Source organism: Nakaseomyces glabratus, chromosome A (genome assembly GCF_010111755.1).
Source record: "Nakaseomyces glabratus chromosome A, complete sequence".
Taxonomy (NCBI): Eukaryota; Fungi; Ascomycota; class Saccharomycetes; order Saccharomycetales; family Saccharomycetaceae; genus Nakaseomyces; species Nakaseomyces glabratus.
Window position 1 is genome coordinate 2,741 of NC_088951.1, and position 17,383 is coordinate 20,123.

General features: G+C 52.5%; 1 protein-coding gene across 1 annotated transcript; it reads right to left on the reverse strand.

The window, feature by feature from the left end:
* Window positions 1–976: 976 nt before the first annotated feature.
* Window positions 977–16,717, reverse strand: EPA19 (the record flags this gene model as incomplete). The annotated part of the gene is made up of 1 exon (XM_065626586.1): window positions 977–16,717. One exon carries the CDS (start codon window positions 16,715–16,717, stop codon window positions 977–979), a length of 15,741 nt encoding a protein of 5,246 aa, XP_065482658.1.
* Between the last annotated feature and the right edge of the window lie 666 nt (window positions 16,718–17,383).

Here is a 17,383-nt window from a genome sequence, read left to right on the forward strand (position 1 = left end):
CTCTCAAGTATTGATAACAAAGTCTTAAATCATTTCAGATTAATTTACGCAACAGCTCCAAATATGGATTCACAATACAAGCTATAAGAAGCAATACCTTCAGTATAATAAAAACTCACCAATAAGTTTTGACTGGTAAAACCATGCACTGTAACTAATATTTACTATTTCTATTCTGGCACTCATATATGTTTGAACAATTGAAGATCACAAAATTTGAAATTCATGTTTGGGTGCTGAAGTGCGCACTCTAACAAAACTTTACCACCACCTCCCTTCAACCAAATTGCCAACCCTGTGAAACCTTCCCTAGATGTTAGTGAAAAAGTAAGTACTCGTTCATCGATATATCCATGGTCATCTGAACATATATCGTATGATGTACTGTTGTGAAAATGAGGGCAGGGTAACTACAATCGGCCTTGTATTTTTCATCAAACAACTAAAGCAGATTGTTGAACAGGGTAACTTAGCTTATCAGATGACTACCACCGTGCATTATCACATCTCGCGTTTTTCGCAGCATTTGAAGTTCAATCTCAGACCCACAGGTTCGAAACCATGGCTGACCAAGATATTATAAGAAACATCGACAACAGGAAGACGCACACAATACAATAATAAAGACATAAAACAACATAAAACTTTTAGAAGAGAAAAATAATTATAGTGTTAACTAATAATAAATAATATATACAAAAACTCTTCAGAATAATACTGCTCACATTATTAATATGAGATATAGAAAACAGTACGTGAAACAAAAATAATAGCCCCAAATTACGAACAATAAATATATATTGGGGAGCTTTAGGTTTTTTACTTTAGTGTTTTTTCAGTTTTTTTTTGTTTTGTTGGACTATAATCAATCCATTTTATCATTATCGATAATAAAAGAAACAGCCTATCTAAAAATCATGGCTGGACGAACGTTTGTAATATTGTACATGTTGATCAGTCACAGAACTAGTACACTTTAGATCATACCGACAACTATTACTGCAATCATTGAGAATATAATACTGAGAGAAGCAACTCTAATCGAAGCACCCTTACCCTGTAGGACAGATGCTGTTTGTGTGCTGTTGAATCCACTGCCGTAGTTGTTAACAGAGGAACCAGAAGGTGATAGAACAGTCGTGGCAGCCTGTTGACGTGATGATGGTGCTTGTCCTTGTCCTTGTTGTTGGGCTTGGGAAGGTACAGAGTGTGGTGTTTGGCTACTATGAATACCACTGACTGGAGACGCAGTACCCTTTGCACTCTGAACAGATGGGGATCCAGATGGTACATTACTGCCTGCCGATTGGTGAACTGACCCAGAGCCAGAACCAGAGCCACTACCACCGGCTGTGCCAGCAGCTTCTGTTGGCTTTTCGTTGCCAGACCCTTGGCCAGCCACATTTTGTGACTGAGGTTTCTGAGAGTTGACAATACCACCTACACCTGCTGTTCCAGGAGCATTAAAACTAGCACCGGATACAGTTGAGACTGGTGCTGCACTTGAAACAGTGTTTCCATGACTCTGGCCACCTACGGTTTGCGTTACTGTAGAAACAATTGTGTGACCGTGCTCATCAGCACCTGTGCTATGGCATACAACCTCGGTGAACGTGTGACCGTTAGAAACCACGGTGGTGGTGTAATCAGACCCAATGTCTGCTTTAGAAATCGAAGGTGCAGGTGCATTGGTGATTGTGGTGGTTATTGTTGTAGGATTACCATTGGAGTCGGTAGTGGTGATATGGGAAATGACATCAGTTTCGATACTGCCATTGCCCCTGTCGACTGATGTAGTGTAGCCAGTTTCACCTCCAACAGATACCATGGAGAGAGTAGTTGTGCCTGTCCTGGTGACTCCATCGACGCCAATAGATGGGAAGTGCGAAATTACTACAGTGGCAGTAGCAGTGTCTGCACTCACAGTGGTTGTCACAACTGGTGGCTGTGAGTAAGGTGGAGCAGACGTGTACACGCCGTCGCCTACCTGATCGAAGGAGGCCATCGTGGTGGTGTATGTAACAGTGTTACCGTCTGAATCAGTGGTGGTGATGTGGGAGACTACTTCTGTGATGGTGTGACCGTCGGAAGTAATGGTGGTGGTGTAGTCGGCCTCGCCGGCATCACTTGGCTTCAATGGGATGGTGGTGACGATGGTGGTAGGGTTGCCGTTGGAGTCCTTGGTGGTGATGTGGGAGACGAGGTCTGTCTCGAAGTCACCGTTGCCCTTGTCGATCGTCGTGGTGTAGTCGGCCTCGCCGCTCGGAGTGATGGTGAAGATAGTGGTGGTACCTGTACGGGTGACCCCATCCTCGCCCTCAGAAGGCGAGTAAGAGATCACAACCGTCTTGCTACTACCGTCGTCCTCCGTCACAGTGGTTGTCACAACTGGTGGCTGTGAGTAAGGTGGAGCAGACGTGTACACGCCGTCGCCTACCTGATCGAAGGAGGCCATCGTGGTGGTGTATGTAACAGTGTTACCGTCTGAATCAGTGGTGGTGATGTGGGAGACTACTTCTGTGATGGTGTGACCGTCGGAAGTAATGGTGGTGGTGTAGTCGGCCTCGCCGCTCGGAGTGATGGTGGAGATAGTGGTGGTACCTGTACGGGTGACCCCATCCTCGCCCTCAGAAGGCGAGTAAGAGATCACAACCGTCTTGCTACTACCGTCGTCCTCCGTCACAGTGGTTGTCACAACTGGTGGCTGTGAATAAGGTGGAGCAGACGTGTACACGCCGTCGCCTACCTGATCGAAGGAGGCCATCGTGGTGGTGTATGTAACAGTGTTACCGTCTGAATCAGTGGTGGTGATGTGGGAGACTACTTCTGTGATGGTGTGACCGTCGGAAGTAATGGTGGTGGTGTAGTCGGCCTCGCCGCTCGGAGTGATGGTGGAGATAGTGGTGGTACCTGTACGGGTGACCCCATCCTCGCCCTCAGAAGGCGAGTAAGAGATCACAACCGTCTTGCTACTACCGTCGTCCTCCGTCACAGTGGTTGTCACAACTGGTGGCTGTGAGTAAGGTGGAGCAGACGTGTACACGCCGTCGCCTACCTGATCGAAGGAGGCCATCGTGGTGGTGTATGTAACAGTGTTACCGTCTGAATCAGTGGTGGTGATGTGGGAGACTACTTCTGTGATGGTGTGACCGTCGGAAGTAATGGTGGTGGTGTAGTCGGCCTCGCCGGCATCACTTGGCTTCAATGGGATGGTGGTGACGATGGTGGTAGGGTTGCCGTTGGAGTCCTTGGTGGTGATGTGGGAGACGAGGTCTGTCTCGAAGTCACCGTTGCCCTTGTCGATCGTCGTGGTGTAGTCGGCCTCGCCGCTCGGAGTGATGGTGGAGATAGTGGTGGTACCTGTACGGGTGACCCCATCCTCGCCCTCAGAAGGCGAGTAAGAGATCACAACCGTCTTGCTACTACCGTCGTCCTCCGTCACAGTGGTTGTCACAACTGGTGGCTGTGAGTAAGGTGGAGCAGACGTGTACACGCCGTCGCCTACCTGATCGAAGGAGGCCATCGTGGTGGTGTATGTAACAGTGTTACCGTCTGAATCAGTGGTGGTGATGTGGGAGACTACTTCTGTGATGGTGTGACCGTCGGAAGTAATGGTGGTGGTGTAGTCGGCCTCGCCGGCATCACTTGGCTTCAATGGGATGGTGGTGACGATGGTGGTAGGGTTGCCGTTGGAGTCCTTGGTGGTGATGTGGGAGACGAGGTCTGTCTCGAAGTCACCGTTGCCCTTGTCGATCGTCGTGGTGTAGTCGGCCTCGCCGCTCGGAGTGATGGTGGAGATAGTGGTGGTACCTGTACGGGTGACCCCATCCTCGCCCTCAGAAGGCGAGTAAGAGATCACAACCGTCTTGCTACTACCGTCGTCCTCCGTCACAGTGGTTGTCACAACTGGTGGCTGTGAGTAAGGTGGAGCAGACGTGTACACGCCGTCGCCTACCTGATCGAAGGAGGCCATCGTGGTGGTGTATGTAACAGTGTTACCGTCTGAATCAGTGGTGGTGATGTGGGAGACTACTTCTGTGATGGTGTGACCGTCGGAAGTAATGGTGGTGGTGTAGTCGGCCTCGCCGGCATCACTTGGCTTCAATGGGATGGTGGTGACGATGGTGGTAGGGTTGCCGTTGGAGTCCTTGGTGGTGATGTGGGAGACGAGGTCTGTCTCGAAGTCACCGTTGCCCTTGTCGATCGTCGTGGTGTAGTCGGCCTCGCCGCTCGGAGTGATGGTGGAGATAGTGGTGGTACCTGTACGGGTGACCCCATCCTCGCCCTCAGAAGGCGAGTAAGAGATCACAACCGTCTTGCTACTACCGTCGTCCTCCGTCACAGTGGTTGTCACAACTGGTGGCTGTGAGTAAGGTGGAGCAGACGTGTACACGCCGTCGCCTACCTGATCGAAGGAGGCCATCGTGGTGGTGTATGTAACAGTGTTACCGTCTGAATCAGTGGTGGTGATGTGGGAGACTACTTCTGTGATGGTGTGACCGTCGGAAGTAATGGTGGTGGTGTAGTCGGCCTCGCCGCTCGGAGTGATGGTGGAGATAGTGGTGGTACCTGTACGGGTGACCCCATCCTCGCCCTCAGAAGGCGAGTAAGAGATCACAACCGTCTTGCTACTACCGTCGTCCTCCGTCACAGTGGTTGTCACAACTGGTGGCTGTGAGTAAGGTGGAGCAGACGTGTACACGCCGTCGCCTACCTGATCGAAGGAGGCCATCGTGGTGGTGTATGTAACAGTGTTACCGTCTGAATCAGTGGTGGTGATGTGGGAGACTACTTCTGTGATGGTGTGACCGTCGGAAGTAATGGTGGTGGTGTAGTCGGCCTCGCCGCTCGGAGTGATGGTGGAGATAGTGGTGGTACCTGTACGGGTGACCCCATCCTCGCCCTCAGAAGGCGAGTAAGAGATCACAACCGTCTTGCTACTACCGTCGTCCTCCGTCACAGTGGTTGTCACAACTGGTGGCTGTGAGTAAGGTGGAGCAGACGTGTACACGCCGTCGCCTACCTGATCGAAGGAGGCCATCGTGGTGGTGTATGTAACAGTGTTACCGTTTGAATCAGTGGTGGTGATGTGGGAGACTACTTCTGTGATGGTGTGACCGTCGGAAGTAATGGTGGTGGTGTAGTCGGCCTCGCCGGCATCACTTGGCTTCAATGGGATGGTGGTGACGATGGTGGTAGGGTTGCCGTTGGAGTCCTTGGTGGTGATGTGGGAGACGAGGTCTGTCTCGAAGTCACCGTTGCCCTTGTCGATCGTCGTGGTGTAGTCGGCCTCGCCGCTCGGAGTGATGGTGGAGATAGTGGTGGTACCTGTACGGGTGACCCCATCCTCGCCCTCAGAAGGCGAGTAAGAGATCACAACCGTCTTGCTACTACCGTCGTCCTCCGTCACAGTGGTTGTCACAACTGGTGGCTGTGAGTAAGGTGGAGCAGACGTGTACACGCCGTCGCCTACCTGATCGAAGGAGGCCATCGTGGTGGTGTATGTAACAGTGTTACCGTCTGAATCAGTGGTGGTGATGTGGGAGACTACTTCTGTGATGGTGTGACCGTCGGAAGTAATGGTGGTGGTGTAGTCGGCCTCGCCGGCATCACTTGGCTTCAATGGGATGGTGGTGACGATGGTGGTAGGGTTGCCGTTGGAGTCCTTGGTGGTGATGTGGGAGACGAGGTCTGTCTCGAAGTCACCGTTGCCCTTGTCGATCGTCGTGGTGTAGTCGGCCTCGCCGCTCGGAGTGATGGTGGAGATAGTGGTGGTACCTGTACGGGTGACCCCATCCTCGCCCTCAGAAGGCGAGTAAGAGATCACAACCGTCTTGCTACTACCGTCGTCCTCCGTCACAGTGGTTGTCACAACTGGTGGCTGTGAGTAAGGTGGAGCAGACGTGTACACGCCGTCGCCTACCTGATCGAAGGAGGCCATCGTGGTGGTGTATGTAACAGTGTTACCGTCTGAATCAGTGGTGGTGATGTGGGAGACTACTTCTGTGATGGTGTGACCGTCGGAAGTAATGGTGGTGGTGTAGTCGGCCTCGCCGGCATCACTTGGCTTCAATGGGATGGTGGTGACGATGGTGGTAGGGTTGCCGTTGGAGTCCTTGGTGGTGATGTGGGAGACGAGGTCTGTCTCGAAGTCACCGTTGCCCTTGTCGATCGTCGTGGTGTAGTCGGCCTCGCCGCTCGGAGTGATGGTGGAGATAGTGGTGGTACCTGTACGGGTGACCCCATCCTCGCCCTCAGAAGGCGAGTAAGAGATCACAACCGTCTTGCTACTACCGTCGTCCTCCGTCACAGTGGTTGTCACAACTGGTGGCTGTGAGTAAGGTGGAGCAGACGTGTACACGCCGTCGCCTACCTGATCGAAGGAGGCCATCGTGGTGGTGTATGTAACAGTGTTACCGTCTGAATCAGTGGTGGTGATGTGGGAGACTACTTCTGTGATGGTGTGACCGTCGGAAGTAATGGTGGTGGTGTAGTCGGCCTCGCCGGCATCACTTGGCTTCAATGGGATGGTGGTGACGATGGTGGTAGGGTTGCCGTTGGAGTCCTTGGTGGTGATGTGGGAGACGAGGTCTGTCTCGAAGTCACCGTTGCCCTTGTCGATCGTCGTGGTGTAGTCGGCCTCGCCGCTCGGAGTGATGGTGGAGATAGTGGTGGTACCTGTACGGGTGACCCCATCCTCGCCCTCAGAAGGCGAGTAAGAGATCACAACCGTCTTGCTACTACCGTCGTCCTCCGTCACAGTGGTTGTCACAACTGGTGGCTGTGAGTAAGGTGGAGCAGACGTGTACACGCCGTCGCCTACCTGATCGAAGGAGGCCATCGTGGTGGTGTATGTAACAGTGTTACCGTCTGAATCAGTGGTGGTGATGTGGGAGACTACTTCTGTGATGGTGTGACCGTCGGAAGTAATGGTGGTGGTGTAGTCGGCCTCGCCGGCATCACTTGGCTTCAATGGGATGGTGGTGACGATGGTGGTAGGGTTGCCGTTGGAGTCCTTGGTGGTGATGTGGGAGACGAGGTCTGTCTCGAAGTCACCGTTGCCCTTGTCGATCGTCGTGGTGTAGTCGGCCTCGCCGCTCGGAGTGATGGTGGAGATAGTGGTGGTACCTGTACGGGTGACCCCATCCTCGCCCTCAGAAGGCGAGTAAGAGATCACAACCGTCTTGCTACTACCGTCGTCCTCCGTCACAGTGGTTGTCACAACTGGTGGCTGTGAGTAAGGTGGAGCAGACGTGTACACGCCGTCGCCTACCTGATCGAAGGAGGCCATCGTGGTGGTGTATGTAACAGTGTTACCGTCTGAATCAGTGGTGGTGATGTGGGAGACTACTTCTGTGATGGTGTGACCGTCGGAAGTAATGGTGGTGGTGTAGTCGGCCTCGCCGCTCGGAGTGATGGTGGAGATAGTGGTGGTACCTGTACGGGTGACCCCATCCTCGCCCTCAGAAGGCGAGTAAGAGATCACAACCGTCTTGCTACTACCGTCGTCCTCCGTCACAGTGGTTGTCACAACTGGTGGCTGTGAGTAAGGTGGAGCAGACGTGTACACGCCGTCGCCTACCTGATCGAAGGAGGCCATCGTGGTGGTGTATGTAACAGTGTTACCGTCTGAATCAGTGGTGGTGATGTGGGAGACTACTTCTGTGATGGTGTGACCGTCGGAAGTAATGGTGGTGGTGTAGTCGGCCTCGCCGCTCGGAGTGATGGTGGAGATAGTGGTGGTACCTGTACGGGTGACCCCATCCTCGCCCTCAGAAGGCGAGTAAGAGATCACAACCGTCTTGCTACTACCGTCGTCCTCCGTCACAGTGGTTGTCACAACTGGTGGCTGTGAGTAAGGTGGAGCAGACGTGTACACGCCGTCGCCTACCTGATCGAAGGAGGCCATCGTGGTGGTGTATGTAACAGTGTTACCGTCTGAATCAGTGGTGGTGATGTGGGAGACTACTTCTGTGATGGTGTGACCGTCGGAAGTAATGGTGGTGGTGTAGTCGGCCTCGCCGGCATCACTTGGCTTCAATGGGATGGTGGTGACGATGGTGGTAGGGTTGCCGTTGGAGTCCTTGGTGGTGATGTGGGAGACGAGGTCTGTCTCGAAGTCACCGTTGCCCTTGTCGATCGTCGTGGTGTAGTCGGCCTCGCCGCTCGGAGTGATGGTGGAGATAGTGGTGGTACCTGTACGGGTGACCCCATCCTCGCCCTCAGAAGGCGAGTAAGAGATCACAACCGTCTTGCTACTACCGTCGTCCTCCGTCACAGTGGTTGTCACAACTGGTGGCTGTGAGTAAGGTGGAGCAGACGTGTACACGCCGTCGCCTACCTGATCGAAGGAGGCCATCGTGGTGGTGTATGTAACAGTGTTACCGTCTGAATCAGTGGTGGTGATGTGGGAGACTACTTCTGTGATGGTGTGACCGTCGGAAGTAATGGTGGTGGTGTAGTCGGCCTCGCCGCTCGGAGTGATGGTGGAGATAGTGGTGGTACCTGTACGGGTGACCCCATCCTCGCCCTCAGAAGGCGAGTAAGAGATCACAACCGTCTTGCTACTACCGTCGTCCTCCGTCACAGTGGTTGTCACAACTGGTGGCTGTGAGTAAGGTGGAGCAGACGTGTACACGCCGTCGCCTACCTGATCGAAGGAGGCCATCGTGGTGGTGTATGTAACAGTGTTACCGTCTGAATCAGTGGTGGTGATGTGGGAGACTACTTCTGTGATGGTGTGACCGTCGGAAGTAATGGTGGTGGTGTAGTCGGCCTCGCCGCTCGGAGTGATGGTGGAGATAGTGGTGGTACCTGTACGGGTGACCCCATCCTCGCCCTCAGAAGGCGAGTAAGAGATCACAACCGTCTTGCTACTACCGTCGTCCTCCGTCACAGTGGTTGTCACAACTGGTGGCTGTGAGTAAGGTGGAGCAGACGTGTACACGCCGTCGCCTACCTGATCGAAGGAGGCCATCGTGGTGGTGTATGTAACAGTGTTACCGTCTGAATCAGTGGTGGTGATGTGGGAGACTACTTCTGTGATGGTGTGACCGTCGGAAGTAATGGTGGTGGTGTAGTCGGCCTCGCCGGCATCACTTGGCTTCAATGGGATGGTGGTGACGATGGTGGTAGGGTTGCCGTTGGAGTCCTTGGTGGTGATGTGGGAGACGAGGTCTGTCTCGAAGTCACCGTTGCCCTTGTCGATCGTCGTGGTGTAGTCGGCCTCGCCGCTCGGAGTGATGGTGGAGATAGTGGTGGTACCTGTACGGGTGACCCCATCCTCGCCCTCAGAAGGCGAGTAAGAGATCACAACCGTCTTGCTACTACCGTCGTCCTCCGTCACAGTGGTTGTCACAACTGGTGGCTGTGAGTAAGGTGGAGCAGACGTGTACACGCCGTCGCCTACCTGATCGAAGGAGGCCATCGTGGTGGTGTATGTAACAGTGTTACCGTCTGAATCAGTGGTGGTGATGTGGGAGACTACTTCTGTGATGGTGTGACCGTCGGAAGTAATGGTGGTGGTGTAGTCGGCCTCGCCGGCATCACTTGGCTTCAATGGGATGGTGGTGACGATGGTGGTAGGGTTGCCGTTGGAGTCCTTGGTGGTGATGTGGGAGACGAGGTCTGTCTCGAAGTCACCGTTGCCCTTGTCGATCGTCGTGGTGTAGTCGGCCTCGCCGCTCGGAGTGATGGTGGAGATAGTGGTGGTACCTGTACGGGTGACCCCATCCTCGCCCTCAGAAGGCGAGTAAGAGATCACAACCGTCTTGCTACTACCGTCGTCCTCCGTCACAGTGGTTGTCACAACTGGTGGCTGTGAGTAAGGTGGAGCAGACGTGTACACGCCGTCGCCTACCTGATCGAAGGAGGCCATCGTGGTGGTGTATGTAACAGTGTTACCGTCTGAATCAGTGGTGGTGATGTGGGAGACTACTTCTGTGATGGTGTGACCGTCGGAAGTAATGGTGGTGGTGTAGTCGGCCTCGCCGGCATCACTTGGCTTCAATGGGATGGTGGTGACGATGGTGGTAGGGTTGCCGTTGGAGTCCTTGGTGGTGATGTGGGAGACGAGGTCTGTCTCGAAGTCACCGTTGCCCTTGTCGATCGTCGTGGTGTAGTCGGCCTCGCCGCTCGGAGTGATGGTGGAGATAGTGGTGGTACCTGTACGGGTGACCCCATCCTCGCCCTCAGAAGGCGAGTAAGAGATCACAACCGTCTTGCTACTACCGTCGTCCTCCGTCACAGTGGTTGTCACAACTGGTGGCTGTGAGTAAGGTGGAGCAGACGTGTACACGCCGTCGCCTACCTGATCGAAGGAGGCCATCGTGGTGGTGTATGTAACAGTGTTACCGTCTGAATCAGTGGTGGTGATGTGGGAGACTACTTCTGTGATGGTGTGACCGTCGGAAGTAATGGTGGTGGTGTAGTCGGCCTCGCCGGCATCACTTGGCTTCAATGGGATGGTGGTGACGATGGTGGTAGGGTTGCCGTTGGAGTCCTTGGTGGTGATGTGGGAGACGAGGTCTGTCTCGAAGTCACCGTTGCCCTTGTCGATCGTCGTGGTGTAGTCGGCCTCGCCGCTCGGAGTGATGGTGGAGATAGTGGTGGTACCTGTACGGGTGACCCCATCCTCGCCCTCAGAAGGCGAGTAAGAGATCACAACCGTCTTGCTACTACCGTCGTCCTCCGTCACAGTGGTTGTCACAACTGGTGGCTGTGAGTAAGGTGGAGCAGACGTGTACACGCCGTCGCCTACCTGATCGAAGGAGGCCATCGTGGTGGTGTATGTAACAGTGTTACCGTCTGAATCAGTGGTGGTGATGTGGGAGACTACTTCTGTGATGGTGTGACCGTCGGAAGTAATGGTGGTGGTGTAGTCGGCCTCGCCGGCATCACTTGGCTTCAATGGGATGGTGGTGACGATGGTGGTAGGGTTGCCGTTGGAGTCCTTGGTGGTGATGTGGGAGACGAGGTCTGTCTCGAAGTCACCGTTGCCCTTGTCGATCGTCGTGGTGTAGTCGGCCTCGCCGCTCGGAGTGATGGTGGAGATAGTGGTGGTACCTGTACGGGTGACCCCATCCTCGCCCTCAGAAGGCGAGTAAGAGATCACAACCGTCTTGCTACTACCGTCGTCCTCCGTCACAGTGGTTGTCACAACTGGTGGCTGTGAGTAAGGTGGAGCAGACGTGTACACGCCGTCGCCTACCTGATCGAAGGAGGCCATCGTGGTGGTGTATGTAACAGTGTTACCGTCTGAATCAGTGGTGGTGATGTGGGAGACTACTTCTGTGATGGTGTGACCGTCGGAAGTAATGGTGGTGGTGTAGTCGGCCTCGCCGGCATCACTTGGCTTCAATGGGATGGTGGTGACGATGGTGGTAGGGTTGCCGTTGGAGTCCTTGGTGGTGATGTGGGAGACGAGGTCTGTCTCGAAGTCACCGTTGCCCTTGTCGATCGTCGTGGTGTAGTCGGCCTCGCCGCTCGGAGTGATGGTGGAGATAGTGGTGGTACCTGTACGGGTGACCCCATCCTCGCCCTCAGAAGGCGAGTAAGAGATCACAACCGTCTTGCTACTACCGTCGTCCTCCGTCACAGTGGTTGTCACAACTGGTGGCTGTGAGTAAGGTGGAGCAGACGTGTACACGCCGTCGCCTACCTGATCGAAGGAGGCCATCGTGGTGGTGTATGTAACAGTGTTACCGTCTGAATCAGTGGTGGTGATGTGGGAGACTACTTCTGTGATGGTGTGACCGTCGGAAGTAATGGTGGTGGTGTAGTCGGCCTCGCCGGCATCACTTGGCTTCAATGGGATGGTGGTGACGATGGTGGTAGGGTTGCCGTTGGAGTCCTTGGTGGTGATGTGGGAGACGAGGTCTGTCTCGAAGTCACCGTTGCCCTTGTCGATCGTCGTGGTGTAGTCGGCCTCGCCGCTCGGAGTGATGGTGGAGATAGTGGTGGTACCTGTACGGGTGACCCCATCCTCGCCCTCAGAAGGCGAGTAAGAGATCACAACCGTCTTGCTACTACCGTCGTCCTCCGTCACAGTGGTTGTCACAACTGGTGGCTGTGAGTAAGGTGGAGCAGACGTGTACACGCCGTCGCCTACCTGATCGAAGGAGGCCATCGTGGTGGTGTATGTAACAGTGTTACCGTCTGAATCAGTGGTGGTGATGTGGGAGACTACTTCTGTGATGGTGTGACCGTCGGAAGTAATGGTGGTGGTGTAGTCGGCCTCGCCGGCATCACTTGGCTTCAATGGGATGGTGGTGACGATGGTGGTAGGGTTGCCGTTGGAGTCCTTGGTGGTGATGTGGGAGACGAGGTCTGTCTCGAAGTCACCGTTGCCCTTGTCGATCGTCGTGGTGTAGTCGGCCTCGCCGCTCGGAGTGATGGTGGAGATAGTGGTGGTACCTGTACGGGTGACCCCATCCTCGCCCTCAGAAGGCGAGTAAGAGATCACAACCGTCTTGCTACTACCGTCGTCCTCCGTCACAGTGGTTGTCACAACTGGTGGCTGTGAGTAAGGTGGAGCAGACGTGTACACGCCGTCGCCTACCTGATCGAAGGAGGCCATCGTGGTGGTGTATGTAACAGTGTTACCGTCTGAATCAGTGGTGGTGATGTGGGAGACTACTTCTGTGATGGTGTGACCGTCGGAAGTAATGGTGGTGGTGTAGTCGGCCTCGCCGGCATCACTTGGCTTCAATGGGATGGTGGTGACGATGGTGGTAGGGTTGCCGTTGGAGTCCTTGGTGGTGATGTGGGAGACGAGGTCTGTCTCGAAGTCACCGTTGCCCTTGTCGATCGTCGTGGTGTAGTCGGCCTCGCCGCTCGGAGTGATGGTGGAGATAGTGGTGGTACCTGTACGGGTGACCCCATCCTCGCCCTCAGAAGGCGAGTAAGAGATCACAACCGTCTTGCTACTACCGTCGTCCTCCGTCACAGTGGTTGTCACAACTGGTGGCTGTGAGTAAGGTGGAGCAGACGTGTACACGCCGTCGCCTACCTGATCGAAGGAGGCCATCGTGGTGGTGTATGTAACAGTGTTACCGTCTGAATCAGTGGTGGTGATGTGGGAGACTACTTCTGTGATGGTGTGACCGTCGGAAGTAATGGTGGTGGTGTAGTCGGCCTCGCCGCTCGGAGTGATGGTGGAGATAGTGGTGGTACCTGTACGGGTGACCCCATCCTCGCCCTCAGAAGGCGAGTAAGAGATCACAACCGTCTTGCTACTACCGTCGTCCTCCGTCACAGTGGTTGTCACAACTGGTGGCTGTGAGTAAGGTGGAGCAGACGTGTACACGCCGTCGCCTACCTGATCGAAGGAGGCCATCGTGGTGGTGTATGTAACAGTGTTACCGTCTGAATCAGTGGTGGTGATGTGGGAGACTACTTCTGTGATGGTGTGACCGTCGGAAGTAATGGTGGTGGTGTAGTCGGCCTCGCCGGCATCACTTGGCTTCAATGGGATGGTGGTGACGATGGTGGTAGGGTTGCCGTTGGAGTCCTTGGTGGTGATGTGGGAGACGAGGTCTGTCTCGAAGTCACCGTTGCCCTTGTCGATCGTCGTGGTGTAGTCGGCCTCGCCGCTCGGAGTGATGGTGGAGATAGTGGTGGTACCTGTACGGGTGACCCCATCCTCGCCCTCAGAAGGCGAGTAAGAGATCACAACCGTCTTGCTACTACCGTCGTCCTCCGTCACAGTGGTTGTCACAACTGGTGGCTGTGAGTAAGGTGGAGCAGACGTGTACACGCCGTCGCCTACCTGATCGAAGGAGGCCATCGTGGTGGTGTATGTAACAGTGTTACCGTCTGAATCAGTGGTGGTGATGTGGGAGACTACTTCTGTGATGGTGTGACCGTCGGAAGTAATGGTGGTGGTGTAGTCGGCCTCGCCGGCATCACTTGGCTTCAATGGGATGGTGGTGACGATGGTGGTAGGGTTGCCGTTGGAGTCCTTGGTGGTGATGTGGGAGACGAGGTCTGTCTCGAAGTCACCGTTGCCCTTGTCGATCGTCGTGGTGTAGTCGGCCTCGCCGCTCGGAGTGATGGTGGAGATAGTGGTGGTACCTGTACGGGTGACCCCATCCTCGCCCTCAGAAGGCGAGTAAGAGATCACAACCGTCTTGCTACTACCGTCGTCCTCCGTCACAGTGGTTGTCACAACTGGTGGCTGTGAGTAAGGTGGAGCAGACGTGTACACGCCGTCGCCTACCTGATCGAAGGAGGCCATCGTGGTGGTGTATGTAACAGTGTTACCGTCTGAATCAGTGGTGGTGATGTGGGAGACTACTTCTGTGATGGTGTGACCGTCGGAAGTAATGGTGGTGGTGTAGTCGGCCTCGCCGGCATCACTTGGCTTCAATGGGATGGTGGTGACGATGGTGGTAGGGTTGCCGTTGGAGTCCTTGGTGGTGATGTGGGAGACGAGGTCTGTCTCGAAGTCACCGTTGCCCTTGTCGATCGTCGTGGTGTAGTCGGCCTCGCCGCTCGGAGTGATGGTGGAGATAGTGGTGGTACCTGTACGGGTGACCCCATCCTCGCCCTCAGAAGGCGAGTAAGAGATCACAACCGTCTTGCTACTACCGTCGTCCTCCGTCACAGTGGTTGTCACAACTGGTGGCTGTGAGTAAGGTGGAGCAGACGTGTACACGCCGTCGCCTACCTGATCGAAGGAGGCCATCGTGGTGGTGTATGTAACAGTGTTACCGTCTGAATCAGTGGTGGTGATGTGGGAGACTACTTCTGTGATGGTGTGACCGTCGGAAGTAATGGTGGTGGTGTAGTCGGCCTCGCCGCTCGGAGTGATGGTGGAGATAGTGGTGGTACCTGTACGGGTGACCCCATCCTCGCCCTCAGAAGGCGAGTAAGAGATCACAACCGTCTTGCTACTACCGTCGTCCTCCGTCACAGTGGTTGTCACAACTGGTGGCTGTGAGTAAGGTGGAGCAGACGTGTACACGCCGTCGCCTACCTGATCGAAGGAGGCCATCGTGGTGGTGTATGTAACAGTGTTACCGTCTGAATCAGTGGTGGTGATGTGGGAGACTACTTCTGTGATGGTGTGACCGTCGGAAGTAATGGTGGTGGTGTAGTCGGCCTCGCCGGCATCACTTGGCTTCAATGGGATGGTGGTGACGATGGTGGTAGGGTTGCCGTTGGAGTCCTTGGTGGTGATGTGGGAGACGAGGTCTGTCTCGAAGTCACCGTTGCCCTTGTCGATCGTCGTGGTGTAGTCGGCCTCGCCGCTCGGAGTGATGGTGGAGATAGTGGTGGTACCTGTACGGGTGACCCCATCCTCGCCCTCAGAAGGCGAGTAAGAGATCACAACCGTCTTGCTACTACCGTCGTCCTCCGTCACAGTGGTTGTCACAACTGGTGGCTGTGAGTAAGGTGGAGCAGACGTGTACACGCCGTCGCCTACCTGATCGAAGGAGGCCATCGTGGTGGTGTATGTAACAGTGTTACCGTCTGAATCAGTGGTGGTGATGTGGGAGACTACTTCTGTGATGGTGTGACCGTCGGAAGTAATGGTGGTGGTGTAGTCGGCCTCACCGCTAGGCTTGGTCAATGTTATCGTAATGTCTCCAGTTCTAGTGTGGCCCTTGGAGTCTGTGGATGGGAAGAATGAGATGATGTCTGTTTCTGTGGTGGTGCTCTTGGAAACGGTTGTGGTGTATGGTGGAGGCAGTGAGAATGAGTCGGAGGATGAGGAGCCAGATGAATTAATATCTTGACTTGGCGTTGGAAGAGGTTCACATGCATCTCTAATAGGATTATAGAATTCACCTGGACATTTTTGTGTTGGCTGTTCTGGATCACATGGGACACCAATTTCGTAAATTGTTTTTGTAATTGGGACAATATTTCCTTCTTGTTTATCAACAGTTGTACTAGAGGTTAAAATAGTTGATGATTTCACATCAGCACAGTTATAATTATAATTAACACTTCCTGGACATTGTTCTCCATCAGAAGCAGAAAAGAAGTAACTAGTAAAGTCATGAACTTTCTCTTTGTCAAATTCTGTAGTGAAAGAAAAATCTATAACAGCATTGTTATCCCTATTCACATAGAACAATCTGATAGGATAATATACACCAGAAACTAGAAATACAGTAATGTTAGCTTTTGCATAATCTGATCCCCAAAGCGAATATGATTGATAATTACCAAAATTGTCTAAAGTTGATTCGGCTTTACAACAATCAAATGCATTTCCAGCACCAAGATTCATAAATAACAAATCGTCGGCTTCAAGGTTAAATGTGTGGTAGCCGGTCACCTTTGGCTGAAAATAGCCGTATAATATCATTGTAAAGTTTGTGTAGGTTAATGTGTCTGGATAGTTGTAGTTGCTTGGTAGATGACCAGTTAACACACGACAAGGATCGTTGGGCTTCAAGTCAATATCAATTTTTCCATTTACTCCTGTAATATCAGCGAGTTTACGCTCTTTTTTGTAGCCTGACCTGGGGAAATCTGGATATTGGTAGGTAATATATGAACAACCGGGTACGGGATGTCCATAAGAGTACAGCTTTACAGCCAAACCCGGCTGTGTTTTTAGTACTTGGGGTGAACAACCTATTGGAAATCTTGTTGGATCCTTAGAGTTAGGAAAGTATTTCTCACTTTGTATTGCACCTAAGTTTTGGGCGTTCAGTGCTTGCAGAAAGAACGTCCAACAAAACAATAATATTTTCCAGTTCATATTTGGTTCAAATAATATGTTTCTGTAGGTATGGTTTTTTTTTGTAAATGGCAGAGAAAAATTAAAGATGTCAAATGGATTGTTAAACTTTCAAAATTTCACTCCTATATATACTGTGTTTTGTATTAGTTGGAAAGAAATTACTTGTCCATTTTCAATCTCGAATTCCCATTGCCTTACTGACTCTGTCACAAATAATATAATATCATAATAGAATTATCTTTACCTTGAAATTTTTTGAAGCTAATTAATCTCAAAATTCTAACCTCAATGAACTTCTTGAAGTTTTTGATTATCTTCTGTCATTTTAGAATTGGAAATCCCATAATAACGAAATATTGACATGCTACTGGTCTTATCATAATAATAAAGCAACAATATTAATAACTTATGAAAGTATGAGTATACCTAAACATTTCTATTTGTTAGATGGACGAGGATAGAAATTGGCCTGTCCCCCTCTGTTCATAATCGCCATCTAATTTAAGAACCGAGCCTTCTTGACCAATTTCATTCTTTTTCTATGTACAAAGATTAATATAATAAGGGCATTAACGGATTTACCAAATAAATAAAAGTATATTCAATTTAATCGGTAAAATAATTGTTTTGTGTATTAATTTAATTGACAAGTTACAAAAATAACAATCAATCAAAATTTAGTAA